This window comes from Sminthopsis crassicaudata, chromosome 4, assembly GCF_048593235.1.
Source record: "Sminthopsis crassicaudata isolate SCR6 chromosome 4, ASM4859323v1, whole genome shotgun sequence".
Classification (NCBI taxonomy): domain Eukaryota; kingdom Metazoa; phylum Chordata; class Mammalia; order Dasyuromorphia; family Dasyuridae; genus Sminthopsis; species Sminthopsis crassicaudata.
The window spans coordinates 14,289,485-14,307,554 of record NC_133620.1 but is presented as its reverse complement, the minus strand read 5'-3'; the positions used below and the strand labels follow the sequence as shown (position 1 = coordinate 14,307,554).

General features: G+C 48.7%; 1 protein-coding gene across 1 annotated transcript in view; it reads right to left on the bottom strand.

Annotated features, from left to right (window-relative positions):
* The window catches only part of TM2D1 (TM2 domain containing 1), a 38,004-nt gene extending 20,271 nt beyond the window's left edge, over positions 1-17,733 (bottom strand). The window contains exons 1-4 of the mRNA XM_074265780.1: positions 17,546-17,733; positions 13,485-13,558; positions 4,990-5,098; positions 2,453-2,544 (exon numbers count right to left, since the gene is read on the bottom strand). Of these exons, the coding sequence (XP_074121881.1) occupies positions 2,453-2,544; positions 4,990-5,098; positions 13,485-13,558; positions 17,546-17,700 (430 nt within the window). The 5' untranslated portion in view covers positions 17,701-17,733. The remainder of the gene's footprint in view (positions 1-2,452; positions 2,545-4,989; positions 5,099-13,484; positions 13,559-17,545) is intronic.
* Between the last annotated feature and the right edge of the window lie 337 nt (positions 17,734-18,070).

The window sequence follows — 18,070 nt, the reverse complement described above, 5'->3', positions numbered from 1 at the left end:
CAAAATTCTAGATTTAAAAAAAAAAACACTGTGATGCAATGCTTTTCGAAAAGGGCATAATCTTCCATGTCTGTCACGCGAAGGGTGTGCTTTGGTCCTCCCCAAGTTGTAATCTCAACTTCACCTTCCATTTCTAATCAGCTGTTAGATGCTGGTGGGTCTATGAACAGTTATCTCTTGCTTTCTTCAAGTCTTCCTTTCACTATCACTGCCCTGCTTCAGGATTTTCTCTCTTCTAAAAGAAGATCAGAAAAACCACCTAACTGTTCTTGCTACCTCCAGTCTATCAGTCTCCAATCCATCCTTCAAATTGACGCCCAAATGATCCCTCCCTGCCAAAACCCTTTCAGTGGCTTCTACTGCCTACAGAGAAGTGTATAAATGCCTAATCCTTGAATTCAAAGATTTTCACAATCTGGCTCCAGTCTGTATTTCCACACTTATCTCATGCAGTCTAGGTTCCAGTCAAGGCAACTTGTTCCATTTCTGCCCAGTTTTCCATCAGGAGGTTTTTCCATGCCACAAATCTAAACCTGTAGTTCTACAAAATTCTCCATTTGCAGATCGGCCTCTGCCTGCAGGACCACAGGAATGAGTCCTGCCACACCCAGGATTCTTGTGATTTTCTATCCCTGCTGATGGAAGGCACTCAGCAATTGTTGCTGGTGGTACTGGGGAAGGGAGGTCCCCTTCCCCACAATGATTTTCCCCCTCAGTAATGGCTAAGTCGGTGGCAGGTCTGGTAGTTGAGGGCACTATTATTCCCAAAGTCCTTAGATTGAGGGTCCAGTCTTAGGCTGCTGCTTCTGGGGGGGCCGAAGAGGAGATGATGGTCGTGGTGGCAGTCTGACTTTCCTGGCACTTCTCTCGCATTTCTCCCTCTGTTCTTGGTCATATTTACAGGATCAAAGATTTAAGCCTGGAGGGCCTCAGAGGCCCTCTAGTACAATCCCCTTCTTTTCTAGATGAGGAAATAGGACTAGAGGAGTTAGATTTCATATCTTATGGCAGAGCCTAGGATTCAAACCCAGGCCTTCCAGCTCCAAATCTGTACCACGCTGAATGCATTGTTTTATTTTAAGACATGTCAGTTTCCGCAGTGGTTCATTCGTGACCTCTTACATGAACTAATGCAATAGCCTGCATCAAGCCTCTCCCCATTAACCCAAACCCTATGCCATAAACTCCAATGGCTCCCTATTGCCCCCAAGATAACACAGGGGCTCCACAGCTTGGTTTCAGAAGCTGGCCACAAGCCCTGACCCTGACATTTTGTGCTTTTGCTCTTTTAACATTCGGCAATCCCTCATTTCTGTGTATTCCACATTCTGTTTTGTTTCCTCGCCTCCTCCGTTCCTGGAATGTACTCCCTGCCTCCTCACCTCAGCTTTGTGGGAATCCTGCACTTCTTTCAAGACACAACTCAAACACCTTCCCTCTGTGCTCTCCCTCTCTAATCACCTCACAATTAATGTCTTACATTTATTTTATGTTTATTCTGCTCAGACTCTTAAGGAAGTGGGGAGAAACAGCATGTCTGATGTTGGGGAGGTGGTCTCAGGGCCAGGAAGATCTGGCTTCAAGCTATATCTTTGACCCAAACTGACCCCAGTAAAGTCACAACCTCTCAGTGTTTTAGGAAAATCACTGAATCTCTCGCTTATAGAGAAGGTGTCAACCTAGACAGGGAGAGTTTCCTCCCTTGGGAATCATCAGGACAGAGAAGAAAACTGAATCCATGGCAGTTGATTAGATCAGTGGGGGATGCCTCCCCCCCATTAGTGGGCCCAATCTGAATGAAAAGGCAGCAAAGAAGGCTGAGAAAGAGTAGTCAGACAGGGGAGAGGAGAACCAAGAGAGAGCAGAGAATCTCAAGAAAACGAGGGATCCAAAGGACAAAGCCTGCAGAGTGATGGAGAAGAACTGTGGCAAGGCCTGCAGCTTTGGGAGCTGTGGAGAGCACAGGCTCCAGAGGGACAAGATCAGGAGCCGGCACCTCTCCTACAGCCCAGTCCTAGCTCATCCCTGACCAGGTACCAAGGGGCAGGGACTCCGGAGCCAAAGCTGGGTTCTCCAGAAGGGCCAAAGGGCAGGGACTGATGGGCAAGGATCGCAAGCTGCATAGCCCACAAGTGAAGGGGACCATCAGGCACAATGGCTGTCTTTAAGGTAGCACTGCTAAGGAGAGAACTTCCTGCGCCCCAGCTACCCCTAAATGCTTTCTATGAAAGTGAAAACACGGCTCTGCAAGGAAACAGACGTGCTCCGCAGACGCCGAATGGCCCAGCGAATGCAGGCTCTGCTTTGCTGCAGATGTCTCCCCACTCGATCCAAAGCAGCATATGGAACACTGAATGTTTAGGAGAGTCGAGAGTTCGTTTAAAAGAAAATATCTATATACATATAGAATACAAGTTTCAAACTGTCACATTTCTCGAGGAGGACAACTCACCTAAAGCTGGGTATCCCAGGTAAAACCTGTCGGCTCCTAACCAGCCAAGAAATAATGAGAGAGCGACCGCCACCCGGTACGAATAGCCGTTTCTGCAGGAAAACAAAAACCACGATTCAAATTCTAATATTTCCAAGAAGTAAATGGCATTTCAAAATCACATTGTTAAATGCTATAATTAAAACGCTCTGTGAGTCAAAATAAACTGGGCTCTAGTTACGAGTAAGTTTTTTAACAACTTGGCCCATTTCTAAAAGCGGATTCTAATTTGGAAGAGAGAAATGCATGCTTTTAAATGCTGCTCAGCCAAGATAGTACACAGGCACATAGTAGGTCATCAATTAAAAAAAAGGTTCTGGTGAAATTTAACATAGATATAATAGAATAATAATGATTAACAATGGCAAGTAAAGATAAAATCCCAATACAGAATCTGGTTGAGGTTTTAGCATGACAAAGTCAACTTTTGTTAAAGAAATTAGCCCATGTCAACCACAGGATTCCCTCCTCTCACTACTAAGCTCCACCATACTCTTCCCACTTATTCCAGCAGTTGTCCTTCTTCTTCCCTTCATTTTCTGTCTAAGTCCCTTTAATGGAGGAACTACCATTGTGCTCAGAGCTTTAAAAGAGAGAATGACTCTTCCCTTGGTCTTTGGATTCCATCTGGGTTCTATCTCATCTGCCTCTTCCCTTTTCCTGATAAAAACTTGATTGAAAACCTGACCTTATCAAAGGCTTCCACTCTCCTCAGCTCCTTACCCTAAAGCTCTGGGCCTCAGCCTCCGCCAGACTACAACAGCACTCTCCAAGAACATCAAGAAAGCCAGGGGCCTTTTCTCAGTGTCCATCTTTCTTGATCTTCACCTACACTTAATACTCAGCACATGATTTTTTCAGGCTTTCCTAGCTCTTCCCAGCACTTTGTAGTTCTGCAAGGATACATCTTGGCTAGTGGCCGATGGGAAGGCCTTCCCTGCGCTCTACACCAAACTACTGAGATGAAATTGCATCATGACAGTCCCTGGAGGCAGCGCCCACGAACCTTTGAGTCTCCCTTTGGTTTTCTGAAACACTTCCACCAAGGAGCAGCTGGCACTCCCCATCCCTTCATGGGCCTTCCTTTCTAACTTCCACATTATCCCCCAATTTCTCTTCACTACTAAGCTTAGAGTCACCTAAGCCATGCATTTGCCACATGGATTAAACACCTGTAAATGTCCTTCCCATGGCATCTTTGGAAGCAGCATAAATCATCCTACATTTCCATGACTCCCAGGAACAAATGCCAGGTCTTCTCCCTGGAACGTGGTGCCCTCAGGGTCAGCAATTCCCCAGAAGCTGGGCAGAGCTCTTTTGCAGTGTCACCTGCTAAGATCGGCTTTCCTCTCCTCTCCCACTATGGGGGTTTTGCCATCACTCAAACCTAAGAGAAGGCTTTTTTCCTCTTGTGGCGTCTTCTCTCATGCTGATGTCCTTCAATGCCTGGACTTCATTCTCAGTTATTCCAGGAGCCCAGGGTGGGAAGGCTGCTGGCCCCAGCAGATCCCCACTCACTGACACTCTCATGCTCTTTTTAAGAAGTTCTAATTGCCAGGAAGCTTTTCTTGACATCATGTCTAAAGCTGTATCCTCCATCCAGAACTAATCCCTCTTCCACAGGGAAACCATCACAAGAGCTGCAGATGGCCTCTCGCCATGGTCTCCTCTGCATTAGTCATTTATCAGCTTCCCTCCTTGAGGCCCGAGGAAGGGGCCATGTTTTATCTTTCCATCCTACATACTCTGTAGACAGCAGGGGCTAAATAAATAATCATTGAAAACTCAGGTAAAGGTTCCTTTTGCCCAACAATGTGTGGCTTTTTAAATACCGGCCAGAAAATGTTTCCCCCTGTGCTCCCTCCTTCACAGATCTCCCCTCTCTAGACAGGCATTCCTTCATAACTTGCCTGAGACCTCCCCACCCCAGTCTCGCATTGGACAGCCCAGACATCGGGGGCAAGCCCTCACTGCCCGCTGACGGAGGCCCCCTTGTAACTTCTCCTTCCCACCAGGGAAGTGATCCTACTTTGATTGTCTGTAGTGACAAAGAAATACTCTTCTCTCTGGTCCACAGGACGCGCGTTTTCTCTGGAAGAGAACCAGAATCACGGAATCTCAGAATTGTAAAGGCCTTTAGAGGTTTCCTCGTCCAACTCACAGCTGAAGAACAGGATCTTGAGCAGCAAGGTCAAGAGTGACTGGAAGCCTTGCCCTGAAAACCTCTAGCAATGAGACCCAACAAAGCAGATTCAAAGTAACTGCGGGTGCAAAGGGTAAGATGGCCCAAGTCCTGGAAAGGCCTCCAGAAGCAGCAGTGCCTTCCAGGCAAGGGGTAAAGGCAGCTTTATATACATTTAAAGGTAACTTCCATTTATTTTGCTAAGTCACAGGAGTTCTACATTTCCCCCTAAGTTAATTCATCTTTCTCAAGCAATCAAGATGTAAATATTAATCAGATAATTTTGAAAAAAACCTCAAGTAAATGGTTTACTTACACATTACGGCAAGATGTGGTCTTGAAAAAACCAACTTCACTTCCGGTAAAATGGGTTTCATTGCCGCTAAAGTCCTTACAAGTTACGTTGGGTGCTGGGTAACATGATACTAAAAAAAGAAAAAGCCAAGAAACAATTATGTTTTCTCCAAGCAAACAGGCTGTGCAAACACACACCAATTTTACTCCAATGCCTTCCTCCAGACAAGTGAAGATGTTCTGCAGACCACTGGGCACATGGTGACAGTTTAGTTGTGAAATAGATGCTCAAAAATATTCAAATCTGTAAACATTATATAGTGCCCATTGGGTGCATGGCACTCTGCTACCAAAGTGAGACATATGGAGGTCTGGATTACTGAGGTAAAGAGTGCCCTGACACAGTCTGAGGAACTGGATTCACACCATTTGAAATTATAATCATGTAAAATGTGGTCCCTGGCTCCAACCCACTGGAAATATACCGTGCAATCTTCATTCATTCCTATATGAGAATAAAATGTTCATCATTAGATTCATTATCAGAACTAAAGCCAGACCTCAGACCTCCTGTAGCCCTTCCTTTAAGTTTACATTCTACCAAGACAAGGGCTCTTAGCTGGCATCCATGAATGTGTGAGGGGAAAAAGTCACACCTTCCATTTCACTCTACTGGCTTCCTTTGCAATCCTCTATATTTTAGGTAACGTATTTAAAAATAGGATTCTGAGGAGGCCATGGGGTTCATGGGCCAAGGGGGCCTCTGACACAAAGAAAGCTAAGTAGGAAAACACAACCTAAACACAAATAAGCAAATATGTGGCAATTTGAGTTGGGAAAAGGCATTAACGATCTGACTGTAGTTAAATTACATCCTCACTCACTCAGAAGTCACGCTGCTAATGAGATATTTTTTAAAAGGACAAAAAATATAAACAAGCCCATTTAATAAAGATCCAACGTCAATATATTGAGTCTATTCATTGTTTATAATTGTAGCAATGTTTATAAGCCACCCTTCAACAAATCACATCTGGGGCTAGGGCAGCAGAGGGGGCCCATAGTGGCGCCAAATGTTACAGTGACAGCCACACTTAAGCAAGCTTATTAACACAACTTGTCCCCTTGTCACTGGAAGAACAGATGGAAGTCACACAAAGGTTTGGTCTCTTTCTGTGCCAGCTCGCTAATGATAAGCCTCTCCCCGCTCAAGGGCTGGTCCTTACAAAGCACACGGACCACTGGGGCCTCTAAGGTCAGCAAGTCCCACTTTACTTTACAAATGAAGGACTGAGGTTCAGGGACTTGCTGAAGAGCAGAGAACCACAGACTAGGGCTAGAAGGACCTTGCAGATTCAATCCCTTCCCTTTACAGATGAGGAAACTAAGGCATTCTGAGATTTGCCCACAGTCACAGAAACCGTGGCAGAACTGGGCCAAATCTGCTGACTCCTGGCCGGGCCCTTGCCCCTCACCACTGTCCGAATACTGCTGGGATCACATCCAAAGCCTTGACAACATGGGGGGCCTGACAGAGCTCAAAAACGACAAGCACCACTTCCATGTCTTGACACCATTATTAAGCACCTACTATGTACCAGGCATGGAGAAGACATCGGAGAGACAAATTATGTCGGTTTCTCTAACAACCCAAGAGGCATCTGATTTACACAGTTGACAAGAACTCATATTGTCAATCCCTAGGACATAAGGAGTTTCTTCAGGAAATTATACCCACCTCCATGAAATACTTTTTAAATGTTCTCGATTTCCCAACTTCACCACTTTAATATTTCAGGAAGCAATAACACAAATCTGGGTTTTCTCCCAATCACGTTCTTCTAGCCTCTGGGGACAGCCCTTTTTCCTCGGTTTTCATGGTCCTAACAGTTTTCTGTTCTCATGCACATCCCCTTCCCCTACCTCTTTTCCTCAATTCCTCTTCTCATTTGGAGTTTTCTGGCTCTCATAGTATATAATGGCAGGGGAAGGGAAGGGAAGCCCTAACTCACAATGGCACCCTCACGTGAGATTTCCAGAGCAACCACTTGTGGTTTGCAGCTGAAGGCAAAAAACACACAGAAAAGATCACATTCACTACACTACCAAAGTTTTGAAGCCTATGACATTTTTCTCAGGGTAAAACAATCTGAAACAGACTCTATCCTGGAATGACCAACCCTGGTCCCAGAGAAGACATTAGAAAAATGTCCCTTCAGGGGCAGCTGGGTGGCGCAGTGGATAGAGCACCAACCTTGAACTCAGGAGGACCCGAGTTCAAATCTGGTCTCAGACACTTAACATTTCCTAGCTGTGTGACCCTGGGCAAGTCACTTAGCCCCAGCCTCAAAAAAAAAAAGAAAAAGAAAAATATCCCTTCTTTGCAGAGGAGGAAGACTACAGATGGGGAATACTCCGTGTACTGTCAGAATCTAGATTTAAGTTTTGTTGAACTACTTCTTTCCTCCTTTTCTGGATGGTTTATGGAGTTGGAGAGCGGGGGGACTAGATTCACAAAGGAAAGTGATTAATAAGCATGTATACAATGAGAACATTCTTTGACCCAGGCTCCAGATGTAGACAACATAGCACTTCTACAAAGGGAGCCATCATTTCTCTCCTAGGGGATTCCTGAAATCCATGGCTGTTCCCTGGGAATACAAGGCAGCGGTGACTCAACACAGTCCATGATGACTTGCAAGTTTGTAGACCCACAGTTCAGAGTCAATGATTGTTTACTGAATGCCTCCTATGTGCCAGGCACTATGCTAGGCACTGAGGATCCAGAGAAAGGTAAAGGACCGTGTATATACATATGCAAATCACCCACAGGAAATCATCAGCTTACAGCCCTAAAAATCTATAATTCCTCTTCTCCAGAGGCATCCGCAGGGTCACATGCCACATCCCTGCAATCTCCACTTCGCAAGGAAGAAGTGGACACTTGCAGCCACAAAGGATCCAAGTGCTTTACTCCCTTTCAGGTTGGGATCCAGTTGATCCAGAAGGTCAGAAATTCCACTATTTCCGACAGAGTTGGGATGAGGGGTGGCTCAGCCTGTGATTCCCTGGCAGAGGCAATTCGTGTTCATGAAACTTTCTCTCCCAATGCAGTCGGCCACACTACCCCTCGTGGTCCCCGAGTTGGACGCAACGAACGACAGCATTGTGCCTGAGACCGTCCCGACTCAGAGGCTGGGGAGGTAGAGAAGCATCTGCCATCAAGCTGCCTATGACTTCTAACTCTGAGGTCCATCAGAAGAGCCCACACATTGACAATTTTAGACTTTATTTACATCAGTGCTTGTCAAGTCCCTGCTTTCTGCTCTAGGAGTGCTTTGCTGATTAGAAAGTAGGTGACAGAGTCCTGTCCTCTGGAAACCTAGGAGTTCTGATAAGGCAAGACAAATACAGTAAGGGAAATGCCAACCTGGCTGATAACACAGGGGCAAGGTAAAACCGAGTCACAAGAGTTCCTCCTCCAAATGTGCCAAGGGACAAGAGCAGCAGAGCTGCACAGACAGCTGCTGGTAGCATCACCGGAGGGAACCCTCAGAGCATTAAGGACATGGATCCATTTGACTATTGACTCAGCTTCCAAGTCCAATTCAAGGATTTCCTCCACATCAATCCAACAAGCATAGACCAAGATGGAACCACCACAGACCCTGTCTTCAGGTAGTCACCATTCCACTGGGGGAGGAGGGAAGGAGAGACCACATGCACAGTCAATACAAAAACTGTCCAAAGTATAACAGAAGGTGAGAGACAGCGGATAGCTGGGAAGAGCGGGCAGAGGTGAGCAGAAACAGGTAACGCTGCCTGCACTGGGAAGACGCTAGCAGAAAGCACTAACACAAGTACTAAGAGCACAAAAACACAGAATGAAATTACCCTTTTTCCTCAAAGACCTTGCATTCTATGGGATGGAACATGTCTACACTAGAAGTGATACTGTCACCATTTTTTATTTGATTTGATTTTGCAACATTTCCCTACCCACAAAGCCCATCATTTTCAAAATTACTTTTTCCCTCACAACCTTTGGAGACACTGGAGTTTGAAACAAAGTTGAAACAGTTGAAACAGGGTCACTTTGTTGCAGATTTGGGGTGGAGGTAACTTTAATGAATTTAAAGTTAACTCTATCCCAAATCTGCAACAAAGTGACTCTGAGTTGCCTCCTACTCAATGTCTGAGGAGGCGATCACACCCTTTAGGCTGAGTACTCCACTCCCATTAACTCCCAAGGAGCATCTTCATCTCCACAATCTCTGGACACCCAAAATGACCATTCCCCGAGTGGAAAAAGCCACTTCTTTTCTTAGAGTCTTTCTTACAGACTGGTAAGCCCTTTCCTATGGGAATGTTTCCCCGATTAGACCTAAAAGAAGTTCCCCTTCCCTAATATCCTGCTCATCTGCATGGATTCAGTCAGATATTAATTGTTCTTGAAAAGATTACCCACAGATCACCTTGCAGGCACACACTGGTCCAGCCCTGCCCTGGGCTGAGGGGGCAGGACTGAGCCCCGGTGCTCCCTGCACACGGCCCCTCAATGAGCCCACCTCATCTCCCCCCGGGGCTGCAGGAGCTGGCCCCTCACTCCGCACAGATCTTAACGATGTGAACGCACAGCCTCACAGGCTGAGAACCAGGGGGCATATGGCTCATCCAGGAACCTCCACGCTTCTCAGAAGAGGAGCCTGGTCCAAACAGGCAAAGTCAATGGACATTTACCATGTGCCAAGAACCGGGCTAAACTGGGGACCAAGGAAAAGACGGCAGGGAAGACCCTGAGTCCCCCTGATTAACTGGTGCTGGGATTTGAATCCAAACCAGGCACCCTTCCCACTGTGCCTAGGGCAAGAGGAACTGAGCAGATGGACATGCAACAGTACCTAGGAGTCCAGTACCCTCCTCTTTGGGGCACAAATGGGGGAGCTTGGCGGCCTGGACAGAACCTTCATGCGGAGGACTCTGAGACGTGGCAAGAGTTCAGGCGGGCCCAGCACACACAAGTCCACAGGTCTAGGCAGCCCTTCCAGCCTCGGTCCACAGACCTCACAGAGGGCCCTCCCTCTTCCCAGACCTTCCTGTACCATGAGGCCATCTCCAGCCTCCATGCCTTCGAGAAGACTGTCCCCTTGGCCTGCCATTCTCCCTCTCTGCTTAACATTTCTCAGAACACTTTTCTTCCTCCTGGGCTCAGCTCAAGAGCCAATCTCCCCCTCTCCACGGGAGGTTTCCCCCAAACTCTCCACCCGCACACTTCTAGGCACTCTGAGCACTTCCTCTGCCTCAGTCACACTCTCATTTGGCTCACACTTGGTAGCGCTGGAGAGCAAGGCATGTGGCCCACTTCAGGTCAACATAGCCAGCACCACCATGACGCTTTCAAACAGCAGAGACAATAACGTTTATAAAATCTAACCCCATTTACAGAGTGCACTGGATTCAGCAGGCCTATCTGGGCTTCGATCTACAGTAATGGAGACTAGACCAGCGAGAACACAGACACCCTGGAGGATTTACACAGGCAGAGACAGTCGCTCCAGGGCAGCAACCAAGTGGAAGAGCTTTAAATATAAATAACATGATTATTCTATACTCACTAGAAAGAGTGGAAAAGAATGGGATAATATGTTCCAAAGAACAAAGGAGCTCCAGATACAAATCAAGGTATCATAACCTGCACCCTTGAACATAATCATCAATGAAAAAAGATCAACATTCAAAAGAGAAGCAGTGGAAGATTCCTAATACTTCCCAAATAAAAGAAACAGGGGGCAGCTACATGGCACAGCAGATAGATAACCTGCTCTGAAGTCAGGAGGATCTGAGTTCAAATCCAGCCTCAGACACTTAACACTACTAGCTGTGTGACCCTGGGCAAGTCACTTAACCTCAACTGGCTTAAAAAACAAACATTGACTCTTAGCACCCTCTCCTCCTTATAACACCGTCCAAAAGAAGAAACAAAAATTACATGAATTTTACAGGTATCCCTGACAGACAAAAAAAAAAAAAAAAAAAGAACAGCAACCAAAGGAAGCACAAGTCATGGAATAAATTACCCTACTGAAAAAAGGGAGAAACTGATCAGACACATCTGAGAAGGCAAAATTCGAAAGAATATAGATTTCTTTCTAAAAGCACTAAAGGACAGAAAAGTGAAAGTGAAATTTAAATCAAAGAATTGATGGTGAAAAAGAAAGCTAAAATCCCACAGATTTCTAATTTCTAACATTTCTAATATCCAATGGTTTTGGTTTTATTTAGTTTTGTTTTACTTTTTTACATTTGGGCCAAAACAGCAGAATGAGAGCGCACCTAAAAGTCAAGAGATGAGGAAGATAAAGGGGAATGTGTGATGGTGCCTGAATCCAGTCTATGGTAAATAATGAGGAAAAAATGAACTTGGGAAACATTTCAGGAAAAGGGAGAATGGATGAGGTAAGAAAGGTAAGGGGAAGGGAGATTAATAGTTAAAATGAGTAAAGCAGGTGAAAGGGATCCTGTTGAAGGACACTCTTATGAGGTAGATGTTATGGGACAAGAAATGAAGCTCTTCCATTGGGAAAAAGTGGCAGGGATCTGATGCTTGGAAAGGACATTATTTGAGAAAGTGTGATGGCTCCGAATGCAGATGACATCCAGAAGGATGGGAGGCACAGATCTAGAGAGATTTCATGGCAAATGGGAAGGAAGGAAGGAAAGGAGGGAGGGGGGAGGGGGAAGGAAGGAAGGAAGGAAGGAAGGAAGGAAGGAAGGAAGGAAGGAAGGAAGGAAGGAAGGAAGGAAGGAAGGAAGGAAGGAAGGAAGGAAGGAAGGAAGGAAGGAAGGAAGGAAGGAAGGAAGGAAGGAAGGAAGGAAGGAAGGAAGGAAGGAAGGAAGGAAGGAAGGAAGGAAGGAAGGAAGGAAGGAAGGAAGGAAGGAAGGAAGGAAGGAGAAGGACGGAGAAGGAAGGAAGGAAGGAAGGAAGGAAGGAAGGAAGGAAGGAAGGAAGGAAGGAAGGAAGGAAGGAAGGAAGGAAGGAAGGGAAGAATCATAAGGGCAGAGGACAGTAATTCATTCACTACACAATCAGATGCACAGGAAATTATCTACCACGGGCCCATACCCCATCCTCTCTCTGTCCTATAGGAATTGATACTTCTAGAGTGAGGAATAAGAGAAAAAAAAAAGAGAGGAGACAAGATCTATAAGGTAATAACAAAGAAATTGTTCAGAAAAGGCAACTCAAAACGAGTATCTGAGAAACTTTAAATGCAAGAGGAATAGACTAAGGAAGAATATAAAGAGTATGAATCAAAGTCCTGAATACAAAAGGAAGAGAACATGGAAAAGAAAGCCTTTTCAGAAAAAAGGGATGAAAATGAAAAAAGTCACCATCAGGATTATACTTAACCAGGATGAAAAAAAAGAGGGAAAGAATTAGGTGACTAGATGAGAGAAACAGCTGGATTAGAAATGAAGAGTCTGGATTCAAATCCCTCCTCTTTCCACACAACCAGCCAAACCTTGGAAGTCACTCAGGTTGTTCATCCAACTCCTGGGGCCACCTCCTCCTGGGAGCTTCTCCAGATCGCCTCAGGCACTCAGCTTTCCTTCCTCAGACCCTGTACTGACTTACTCCACTAACACCCATTGTATTAGTTGTTATTCTTCTATTAGGATTTATATTTGATGACAACAGGGTACTTTATACAATCTTTTCATTTTTCCCTGGCTGTATATCATCAGTGATCTGCACAATCATAAATGTTTGTAAAACTGAATTTACAGGTACAAAGGCACATATGGAACTAATCCTCGCCATAATTAATGAAGTTCATGATTACTATTTTTTAAATTTTACTGGTCATTTGTATCCACCAGTCTTTATGTGCGGGTATTTCTGTAATAAATTAACAGTTTAACTACATTAAGGACAAATGAAAAGAATGTTTCTTTCATTATTCTGCCTAGGACCAAAATAAATAAGCTTCAGAAAAGAGAATTAACATAATCATAATCTGTTTTATTAGTCAAGAAAACTGTTTCTGACATAGCGTGCAGATAATGAAGCAGATGACTAGAGAATGGGATAATGATTTCCTTGCTCATGTAGTCTGAAACAAAACGCTGTCCACTACCTCTTCTAGGAGTGATCTCCCAGCCTCTAGGGCTGGAAGAAGGCTCCTAATGGGTGATCTCTGACTCCCTTCTACTTTGGGGAAACTCTAAAAACTCACTGTTTTACCTTATATTGATCGGACTCTTGTCTTCTTGTAACTTGCACCAGTGATCCAAACTCTGACCTTCCTGTGACAATGTCTCAAATACCTAAATGCAACCATTAGGTCCCCATTAAATCTTCTCATGCTCAGGCTAAGTTTGCCTGGATCTCTGAACCAAACCTCATAAGGCAGAGCTTACTGTTCCCTCATCATCCTGATCATCCCTCTGAAGTTTTTTTTTTTTTAATGTATTATTATTATTCTTAATTTGCTGGATAATACGTGGGCATCTTACCATGAGCTGTGTAATTTGTACAGTTAACAGGTTCCTGAGTGGCCTCGTTTATTTCAGGATCTCGACAAACATATGTTAGAAGAGTTAAGGAAAACTCTGAATTGCATTTCTAAACATCATCATCGTAATAATCAATTTCGATTACGGTGCAAGCACACACACTGAAAAAACGAAACAAAACAAAGGAAAAAAGAGCACGCGGGCACAAACCACTTAGCATCCCTGAATGCCCCTTAACTTAAGGCAACATAAAAGGAGGGCAGTGATGGATGAGACAGGCTGTAAACCTAAGAGCAAACACCTGCATTTCAGGATACAGAATATTAAGTTCCTGAGCCTTTTTCTTCTGCATTATTATTTTCTTCTTGATTCTTTTTTTGGGGAGGCTGAGGGAGAAGAGGTAAACTTGGTCTGGCAGGACTCCCGGCCGTGAGCAGCACGCCATGCAGGCCCAGCGACAGAAGTTCCTGAATCTCGTGGAGTGCATTCGTCTCCTCTGACAGCAATACCAGAGGCTTGCTAGGTCCTTTCCCCACATGGAAACAAAGACTCTCAACCTCTGCTAGCCAGAGCCCAGAAAGCACCCCTCCCTGCCTTCCGCCCTATTTTCTGTAGCAGCTTCCCCAACAGGCAGCCCCTGGCCTGCGGCCCTGGACGAAGGGGAGGATGGGACTCTCTCCAGTGGGGATCGGTGTGTCATGGCTCCCTACTAGAACACAAGCTTTCCGAGGGCAGCACCGTTTCTCATTCATCCTTTTATCTTTTACATTTTTAAACGTTAAGCTGTGGGAGAGGGAAGATACAGACTTTAGGAAGACAAGTCCTGTAAAAGGAGGAATGACACACACACACCCAGAGAATCCCATCCTCCATTCATCCAGGCCCCATCTCCAGGGTCCATCCCCCCACCAGATAGCGGCCAACCGTCCTTCCAGACAATCCAGCCCAGGCCTCCTTGGCCAGACCTAACCATCAGGCCGCTCCCTGCTTGGGCGCCTGGCCTTGCCTTTGAAAACCCAGGACTGCCTCCGCACAGCAGGGAGGCAAAGGGGTAAGACTGGGGGGGGGGGGGGGGGGGGCAGACAGACTAAGAAGGCTAGGACTCCACAGCTTTGGCAGCACTTAGGACACAAGCTTAAGGCACACTGACTGTGACGGCGCGGGCTTCGGGAAGGTCGTGGGACTGAGCCGGATGAGAAAGCTGGAGGGAAGAGCAAAGCACTGAGAAGAGGAACAGCGCCAGAGACCCTGCGCTCTGCAAGCGCACAGCTGGGGCCCCAGGGGCCGCGGAGATGCATCAGCCTCCTTTTCGGGGAGGAGGAAAGCGGATGGCCTGGCCCAGGGCCGCCCAGGCGGGGAGGACACTGGCTGTCCCCCGCACCGGACCCCTCCCAGGGCTCAGCCTTCCACCAGATTCCCCCCCAGAAACCGAGGCTGTGGCCGCAGCCCCTCCAGACCTGGGTTGTCAGAAGCTCCCTCCCAGCTGGGACATTCTATGGCCTGAGATTCCTCCCCACTCTAACATCCTGTGTTCTAAGGTCCCCCCCAGTTCGGACATCCTGTGTTCTAGGGTCCCCCCCAGCTCAGACATCCTATGTCCTAGGGTTCCCCCCAGCTCGGACATCCTGTGCTCTAAAGTCTCTCCCAGTTCGGACATTCTGTGCTCTAAGGTCGATTTCAGCTCGGACATTCTACATCCCAAGGTGGCTTCCAGCTCTGCTATTCTGCGCCCTAAGGACACCCCGAGCTCAGACATTCGATGTCCTAAGGTCCCCCCCAGCTCGGACATTCGGTATCCCAGGGTCACCCCCAGCTCGGCCATCTTATGTCCCAAGGTCCTTCCCAGCTCGGACATCCTCCGTCCTAAGGTCCCTCCCAGCCCCAACATTCTGTGCCCTAAGATCGCCCCCAAATGGGACATTCTGAGTCCAAAAGTCACTCCCAGCTCGGACATCCTCCGTCCTAAGGTCACTCCCAGCTGCGACATTCTAAGCTCTAAGGTCACTCCCAGCTGTGACATCCTATGTCCTAAGGTCCCGGCCAGCTCTGGCATTCTCCGCCCCAAGACTGCTCCCAGCTCGGACACTCTGTGTCCAAAGGTGGCTCCCAGCTCGCCCATCCTGTGTCCTAAAGTGGCTCCCAGCTCGCCCATCCTGTGGGCTAAGGTCACTTCCAGCTCTGAGATTCTGTGCTCTAAGGTCACTTCCAGCTCAGACATTCTGTGCTCTAAGGTCACTTCTAGCTTGGACATTCTAAGTCCCAAGCCGCCCCCCAGCTTGGACATTCTGTGTTCTAAGGACCCTCCCAGCTCGACCATTCTGTGTGCTAAGGTGGCTCCCAGCTCGGCCATTCGGTGCTCCAAGGTGGCTCCCAGCTCGGCCATCCTGTGTTCTAGGGTCCCTCCCAGCTCCGCCATTCTGTGTTCTAAGGCCCCGCCCAGCTCGGACATCCTCTGATCTAAAGTCACTCCCAGCTCCGACATCCTCTGTCTCAAGGTCCCTCCCAGCTCTAACATCCTCCGTTCTAAGGTGGCTCCCAGCTGAGCCATTCGCCGACCCAGAGTGCCTCCCAATCCCGACATCCTCCGTCCCAAGACCCCCTCCAGCTCGGACATCCGGTGTTCTAAGAGGCCCTCTAGCTCGGACATCCTGTGTTCTAATGTGGCTCCCAGCTCCGATATCCTGTGTTCTAAGGTCTCTTCCAGCTCCGATATCCTGTGTTCTAAGCTCTCTTCCAGCTCGGACATTCTGTGTTCTAGGGTCCCTCCGAGCTCAGACATTCTGTGTTCTAGGGTCCCTCCGAGCTCGGACATTCTGCGTCCTAAGGAGCCTCCGAGCTCGGACATTCTGTGTCTCACGGTCCCTCCCAGCTCGGACATCCTGTGTTCTAGGGTCCCTTCGAGCTCCGACATTTTGTGTTCTAAGGTCCCCTCGAGTTCTGACAGTCTGTGTCCCAAGGTGTCCCCCAGCTCGGACATGATGACCTCCAGGGTCCCCCCCAGGTCCGACACGGCGGCTTGCCCCAGGGCCTCGCCCAGCTCGGACACGCGGCGTCCCAAGGAGCCTCTGAGCTCGGACAGGCGGCACTCCAGGGTCCGTCCGAGCTCCACGTTCCTATACTGCAGGGTGACTCCCAGCTCGGACGTCCTGTATTCTAGGTTCCCCACCAGCTCCGAGGTCCTATGCAGGGACAGCCTGCGGCCCAGGCTCCCGCCCAGCCCCGACCCCTGCTGCTTTAAGGTCCAGCCCAGCTCGGAAATCCGGTGTTCCACCGTCCCTTCCAGCTCGGACGTTCTATGCCCCAGGGTTCCCCCCAGCTCCGACATCCTGTGCTCCAGCGTCCCTACGAGCTCCGACATCCTGTGTTCTAAAGTCCCTTTCAACTCAGAGATCCTGTGTTCTAAGGGGTCTCCCAGCTCCGACATCCTGTGTTCTAGATCCCTCCCAACGCTGAAGACCCTTGTGTTTTCTGGGTTCCCTCCTAGCCCTGATGATGTGTTCTGGGGCTGGGGGGAGGGTCCCTTGAGCTGTGATGTTCTAGGGTCCCCTCCCGAGGAAGTGCCACATTTTGGGGTGCCGCCCCAGTTTTGGTGGGATGTTCTAGGCTCCGCCAGCGCTGAGGCGCTATGTTCTAGAGTCCCTGTAACAGCACCGACATTATGGGTCCCCCCAGTACCAACCAGCTGGGGCTCTAGGTTCCCTTCCCGGCAGCCAAGCTGTGTTCTAGGCCACAAGGGCTGCCGACGTTCTTAGCTTTCTAGGCTCTCCTCACAGCACCAAAGTTCTAGGTTTGGGCCTTCTCTGGCCCAGGATGGGTGGGACTAGGTCCTAAGCCGCCCCTGCCAGGGCTGGTGGGTCCTCCAGCCCCCTCGGGGGGCGCTGGGTCTTGGGGGCTCCCGAGGGGCGGGTCTAGGTTGTAAGGCTCCCCCTCCCAGGGCTGCAGGGGGTCTGGGTTCTAGAGCGACAGCCCCACCCAACCCCAAGGGCCCGGGTTCTAAGCGCCGGATTCTAAGGCTCAGGATGCGGGCCCCTCCACCGCGCCCCCGCCTCTACAGAGGATATTGTCCCATTCTCAGGTCCTCGCACTTGACCGTCTCGTCGCCCCCCGCGGCGGCGGCCACTGCCCCCCACGGCCCCGCGCTCACGGTCACGGACACGAGCCACAGGACGCCCAGCAGCCCGGGGGCGGCGGCGGCCGCGGCCTCCGGGGCCGCCATGGTGGAACTGGCGCGTCACCCGTGACGCGCTTCCGCTTCCGCCGCCCTTCCGCGAGCAGGGTGAGGGCGGAGCCTCCTGGGGGCGGAGCCGGACGAGGGAGCGAGGGTCCTTAAAGGGACCTCTGCCTGAGAGACGGATGGACGGAGGCGGGGACGAGGGCGGGGCGGGGGAGCGAGAGTTCTTAAAGGGACCTCAGCCTGAGAGACGGATGGAAGGAGGCGGGGCCAGGGCGGGGCCTGGGGACCCTGTGGCCAGCCCCAGGTTTTACCGAGAGGAAAGGGGGGGGGGAGTGCGTGTGGGAGCCGGAGGTGGAAAAGCCAGGGCAGGATTGGCACCCAGGACCTCCAACTTCGGAGCTCGCGCTTTCTG